This window comes from Aplysia californica, unplaced genomic scaffold (assembly GCF_000002075.1).
Source record: "Aplysia californica isolate F4 #8 unplaced genomic scaffold, AplCal3.0 scaffold00895, whole genome shotgun sequence".
NCBI classification, from domain to species: domain Eukaryota; kingdom Metazoa; phylum Mollusca; class Gastropoda; order Aplysiida; family Aplysiidae; genus Aplysia; species Aplysia californica.
In genome coordinates this window covers 12972-19338 of record NW_004798165.1, presented here as the reverse complement: position 1 = coordinate 19338, position 6367 = coordinate 12972, and the positions used below count along the sequence as shown (strand labels likewise).

The window sequence follows — 6367 nt, the reverse complement described above, 5'->3', positions numbered from 1 at the left end:
AACACACACACACACACACACACACACACACACACACGCTGCTGTGACAACGAGGAGTGGGCGAGATATTATGTGAAGCTACCACGCCTCCCCCAGTCTCGAACTGAACAAGTCGTAATGCGGATTCCTACTGTGCGGAGAGGCTGCTGCGAACATTATGTCTTGTTTGTAAGTGCCCTTGTGTGTTGAAGTAAACAAGTCATAACGTGGATTCTTGCTGTTTGCACAGGGCGAAATGACACTATGTGTCCTGTGTGTATGAGAGTCATGCTGTGTAATAATATTATGTAGAATCATGTAGATGGCACCGACCATGTGCTCGAGCTTTTAACAGTATGTTTGAACTTGATTGTGTGCTCGAAACTGAGAGTATGTTCGAAATTGATTGTGTGCTCGAACTCTTGACAGTATGTTTGACCTAGATTGTGTGCTCAAAACTGACAGTAAGTTCGAACTTAATTGAGTGCTCGAACGTTTGACAGTGTGCTCGAGCTCTTAACAGTGTGCTCGAACTTAACTGAATGCTCGAACCATTGATGTTGCACTGAATCGTGACGGTGACAGGAGGCAAAAGCTTTTTGTTTTGTGTAGATCAAACGTTTATGGGGAATCAATTTAAGATTTTCAATTCGCCAAAGCTGCAATTAATGTTGTGTAGTTCAAACTTTACTCGCAATCAAAGTTATACAAGATGTATTAGCTTAGAGTAGTTTTACTTGGAACGAGTTAAAGTTTTTAAGATAGCCAAAGCTGCAAGCTTTGTGTTGGTTAAAATTTAGTCGCAATCAGTTAAAGCTGCTGGTTTGTATTGTTCAAATTTTACTCGAATTAAGCTACATTTAGCAAGGAGCCACCAATGAAAACTGAATTATTGGCTTGTCTGTACATAATAATGTTTACCAATTGCCGATTCGTGTAATAATCTGTCACCTTTGTTTGTGATGGAAGAACATCTTTAAAGCTTTAATGACTTTAAAGCTATCATTAAATCTATTATTTACTTGCTACCAGTCTTTCAATGGTCTATTACCAGCCTGTTAACTGTATATTACCAGTTTGTTACTAGAATATTACTAGTCTCTTACTAGTCTATTACTAGTCTGTTTCTAGTCTAGCTATACTGCACCACTTAGCAGTTTCTTTTGCAGCTAAAGCATTCATAGACGCGGTCAGATGTTCAAGTATGCAAAGCGCCATTGATTGTATGTCAATGAATCATAAATATATACATGCTCAGTGGTTTAAATTTTAATGTTGTGAAAAGTAACGGTGATTTTTTCCCCTTCAGAATCTTACCCAAGTTGAATTTGCACATAATAAACCCCCCTAAAATCCAGTAAAGATTTGAAGAGTTTCTTGATTTCCCGCACGCAGTTATCAAGGTTCACGTGACGCCACAACAATGGAGTTGCAACTCATCAATAAAGAGCTGACATTTTGTGGTTGTATCTAGACAGACGAGAATGAGCGTTATGTACACAAGATTCATCCTTGTCCGCCTGGCTCGCTGGCTCCGGCTCCAAAAGCCCCTGGCTCGTCTGCTTCTCCTGGCAGTCTTCCTCGTGGTCTGCCTGCACTTCTCTGCCAGGCTGATGACGTCACTTTCTGGTAGAGGAATCAGTCACGTGAAGACCAGGATATCGGCAGCTGGGAAGAGAGACCTTGATCTAATCTCGTTTCGGAAACTGTCTCAAGACTCTGGACTTGTCGGTGACGGAGACGGTAATGTTGGCAGTGACGGTGAAGGTGAAGGCGAAGGTGAAGGTGAAGGTCACGAGGTGTACGCCGGGTTCAAACTTTTGAGGAAAGTGCTTCTGAGCAATACAGAGAAAACAGCTGTACTGTCCGAGATACTCAAGGGGGATAGCCATTCTTCATCGCTTCCTCCTGTCTCTGCAGTTCTCACCTTACGTAATTTTATCTCTGGTCTTGAAGCTATGAAGTATCTACGAGGAGCGTTACAGTATCTCCCGGAACATCTGGTCACGGACATCATCATTGTTCTGGACATGAAAGCCAAAGAGTCGGAGAACACGGTCATTGAGGACGCGATGAGTGACTGTGAGATCTGTCGAGTGTTCATTCTGAACGGAACCGTCTACGAAAGCTTGAACTTCGCCGTCAATTTTGCTCGAAACGATTACGTCGCTTTCGTCGACTGTAGAGTCCAGTTAACGGATTTCTGGCTGGAGCCAATGGTGGCCAAACTAATTGTGACTCCTAGAGCTGTCGTCTCACCCAACGTCCGGCTGGCTAGTTCTGACGGAAGTTTGGTCAACCTGGGAGTGTACAGAACAGAGATCACGTGGGACCTGGGTGTTGTTCGAGGAGTGGACGATATGTTACTGCGCCTGGTGCAAAAGGATAAACCGCTCTTCATCGACCAAACAGCTGTGTCTAAAGAAGTGTTTGTAGTTCGGAAAGATTTTTTCGTCCGTCTCGAGCGTTTCGACATTTTACCCTTCACGTCCGGAGTAGAAGACGCTGCTCTGTCTCTGAAAGTTCTCAACTGTGGGGGGAATATTTTACAGTCTCGTTATTCCGTTGTGTTTCTGCCCATACCCACGGGCTCAGTGACCTCCAGCGTTCTGAGGATGCAACCGGATATTCTTAATCCTACTTTCAGTTTGCAGGAATACAAGATGGCCACTTCTATGTTGACTACGTCAAAGATTTGGATGGACGCCTTCAGCATACAGTACATGGCCTGCGCGGCCAAAGGTAAGCTGGACCCTTCTTTTTATCACTCTCGGCCTATCGAAAAGTCGTATGTCTTCACGGACTTAGACAACGATGGAGCACTGCTAAAGCGAACTCTGATCGCTATGACGTGCAAACTGACAAATTTTCGCTACATGATTCTGCTCCGTCAGCCAAAAATGACGGTCCCCGACAAGGACTCGACCTACTTCGGCTACATCCGCACCCTGAACGGTTTGTACGCTGTGGGTCTTCCGTCGACATCGCCAACCTCCTCTGAGTCGAGGCTCTCCGAGGAAGAACGCTACCAATACGTGTCTGATAACTTTGTTCTTACCCGCAACTCCAGTCTGTGGATTGGGCCTTTTTCTTACGCAAAAGGGAGTATTATTTATAAAAACAAGTTCTGCGTTACGTACACAACCGGAGCCTATTTGAGACTGACCAGGTGCTCGCCTCAGAGCCAGTACCAAGCATTTGTCTATAAACATAACTCTCTGTCTCTCGCGTCTGATCCGGACACATGTGTGGGCGTCAAGGGGACAGAGGATATTTCTGCGCCGCTCAGAATGATGGACTGTGGGACGAGAGAGTCTGTGAAAGGATTTAAGTTTGATGTACAATTTTTGGAGGACTGCGTAAAGTAATGTTAGAAGAAGAAGAAGAAGAAGAAGAAGAAGAAGAAGAAGAAGAAGAAGAAGAAGAAAAAGAAACAACACTGATCTTGTACATTTTATACCAGTTCTGAATTTGTAGTATTATCGTCTGTATCAATGTGGTGTTGTGAATTATGTGATGTTGATGTTACCTCCACCTGTTGGTTGTTGTTTTTTCAATTCGAGTGTTTTATACTTTCAAGTGCAATCCACATAATTTTGGGAAAAGGACCAATATGTTGTTATTTATTTCATTCAATTATTAACTTATCAAAACTCACGTGTGGAAACTATTGTTTAGCACTGGAGCGGAGAAATAAATGAAGACTCATTTTTGCTGATCTCTGCTTAAATCTATCATTTCGCTACCCCAAAATTACAAAGCTCTAGCGGCTCAGCGCTTAGTTTTGAGAAACATGACGTGGAAGATGTTGAGTTTCACAAGATGTGAAGCATTTTTTTGAATACTATTCTCTGAATACCTTGATAACCACTCCGAATAATAGTACAGTTTAATAGAGAAGACTCGTGGTCTTAGTAACCCAAAACGGCCAAAAATGTCAGAGAGAACTTTGTAATTCTGAGGTAGCGACTTCTGATGATTTGTGTACCAGTTTATCTCATTTGAGCTACTTCGATACAGATCCAGATCCTTGTGGCCAAGCAAGTACCTGAGCGACACACAACCTCACAGCAGACAGACGACGATCGAACGTCATCATAATTATCCTTGCATTTGTGTGGCATTGTGGCGAAATCAGGCGCTCGTCAAAATAATGAGATATGAGTGGCTGAATATTTATGGGCCGTGGAATTATCTCTTTCGATTTTTCGACGGCCACTTTGGCAATTTTTACTGAACTTTTATTTTTGGCTCAACACCTGTTATGTCCGTATAAAACACATTCTTATATGGTTTTACTGAAACATGTTGTCAAAAGGCACTAAAAATGTACGTTTTCAAGGACTCTCAATCTATTGGAGCTACCACACTTTGGCGAACATTTTCTTTCTAATTTTACCTCTGAAATCAGGCAACCCCCATCACCTTCAATCGCATTCCGACAATTGTTCTGGATAGATGGGTATTTTTTTCACCTTAAACGAGGCAAAAAAAAACCCACCCCACGCTTTCATGTTACCAAAAACTCCATACACCCAAAAAAATTCCAAGCACCTGATTCCACTCATTGTGACACATTGTACAGCGCATATCCACACTCTACGGCATGCTTTATGTGCTTTATAAGTTGTATTACCCCTGCAGGTCGTAGAACTTTCAGAAAAATTATCGGCTTCATCAAGTGCCAAATCTGCGACAGACACACATAGACGATCATGGTTCGTCATTCATTTCTTTGCGCTGGTGCTCTGAAAAGAAAATAACATCCATCTGCACTTTCCCGGTCATATGTTTGTATAGGCTTTCATGTTAGTTGCTTGTAGTCTATCAATTTTACCCATGAGAGCTAGATTTTCAAGGCTCTTATGTCAGTTCTATTTCCCAGAAACTGCATTAGTTTCTTCCCTATTGTTTTATCAGCAAGCAGCCCATACTCTTCAACTACTACCTTAATCGACTTGAAATCGAAAATATTCGATTAAATAAACTGCCGTTCGAAGAAACCGAACTTTCGTTCAAGGCGAAGACCCAGCATAGCCGTCACATTCCAACACAGAAAAACTTAGTAACAAACCCTTCCGTTATTCCAAAAATAAAAATAAATCCCACTTTATTGATCCCATTTGGGAAATTTGCTTTACAATGGCTTACATAAATATTTCAATCAGTGATCTCGATCTCAGTGCGTTTTGCCTGATTTCATCACTTTCACACCTTTGACTTTGACCCTGGAGCTCAACGCGTCGGGGTTTTCTTTGAAGTTCACTTCAAAAAGTATCAAACTTAATTTGAAAGCTGAAGCATAATCAAAAACAGATTTGAGTACCAGAATGTTAGATATGCGCTAAATAAAGTAATTTATATGTTTTCCCTCATTTCCCCTCTGCGTTATAGGCCTGGGACTATCACATTTAACCAGTAACTTTAGAGGCCGCTTTAGAAATGGATTGTTGTGTTATATTGTGAAAGATAAAAGCTGCAAAATGCCCTGGCTTGACCTGAGATCATTTTTTAAAATCGTGAGACGGGTAGCATGTTGAAGGCAACATTCTGGAGGAACTCATATGTCGTTATTTCTTTGTATTCAATTTTCTATGCAGTAATGTCCCTACAGGCGTACTCTGAGCCTTTTTGTGGTGGTTGGACGGAAGAGGATGACATGGAACGTGGTTTAATTTATTTTGTAGACTATTCTTTATTTCCTGCTAAAGCATTTCATTGAAGACAATTATATTGGCCCTTGAAGAGGTGGCAATGAAAGGATTCACAGCCATTGTTTGTGCGCAAACTGGTGTCCTGCCTGGCCCAAAGTGAAGGAGGAAATTTCAACGTGGTTTGTCAGTACTCTGGAGAAATGGTGAAATGGTATAGGTTTAACGCCCCTATCAACACTATTGGGTTGTTTAAGAGGCGGGGCCTCCGAGTTTAACGTCCATCTCCGAAAGGACCGAGCCAAATGGGAAATTCGTGTAAAGTGCTTTCCCAAGGACACAACATCGAACCGAGCTGAGGCTCGAACCCCCGAACCCGCAATCTCACGATTACGAGTCCGGTAGCCTAACCACTAGGCTACCGACGCCACCGAAAGTACTCTTTTTGCAGGTATGTTAAGAAGACATCAATAAGCTGGCCATCTTCAATCTCTGGTGCTTCGGCCATCAATGTGAGGAGGAAAGCATCTTAAACGTCAGCAGCATCAAGAGCTTGTAATCCAAAGAAGGCTCTGGAGGAATTCATATGAGCCTGTTAGGTGTTGGTAAGACGGAAGAGGAAGACATTGAATGTAGTCAGAGTCTGACTTGTACTCTGTAGCTAGACCAACTTTGGTGATGTACCGGTACCATGCCTGGGCGACTTGAAATTGGCAAGTCTTTACCAGTTGGGGGGG

At 42.5% G+C, this 6367-nt stretch overlaps 1 protein-coding gene across 1 annotated transcript; it reads left to right on the top strand.

The window, feature by feature from the left end:
- The first annotated feature begins 7 nt into the window (after nucleotides 1-7).
- LOC101855604 (polypeptide N-acetylgalactosaminyltransferase 6) lies at nucleotides 8-3691 on the top strand. Its single transcript, XM_005110466.3, has 2 exons — nucleotides 8-168; nucleotides 1375-3691. The coding sequence occupies exon 2, from the start codon at nucleotides 1464-1466 to the stop codon at nucleotides 3345-3347; it is 1884 nt and encodes a 627-aa protein (XP_005110523.1). The 5' UTR covers nucleotides 8-168; nucleotides 1375-1463; the 3' UTR covers nucleotides 3348-3691.
- The last annotated feature ends 2676 nt before the right edge of the window (nucleotides 3692-6367 follow it).

Excerpts from the sequence above, each read along its gene's own strand:
- LOC101855604 (XM_005110466.3), top strand. The coding sequence starts at position 1,464 with ATGAGCGTTATGTACACAAGATTCATCCTTGTCCGCCTGGCTCGCTGG.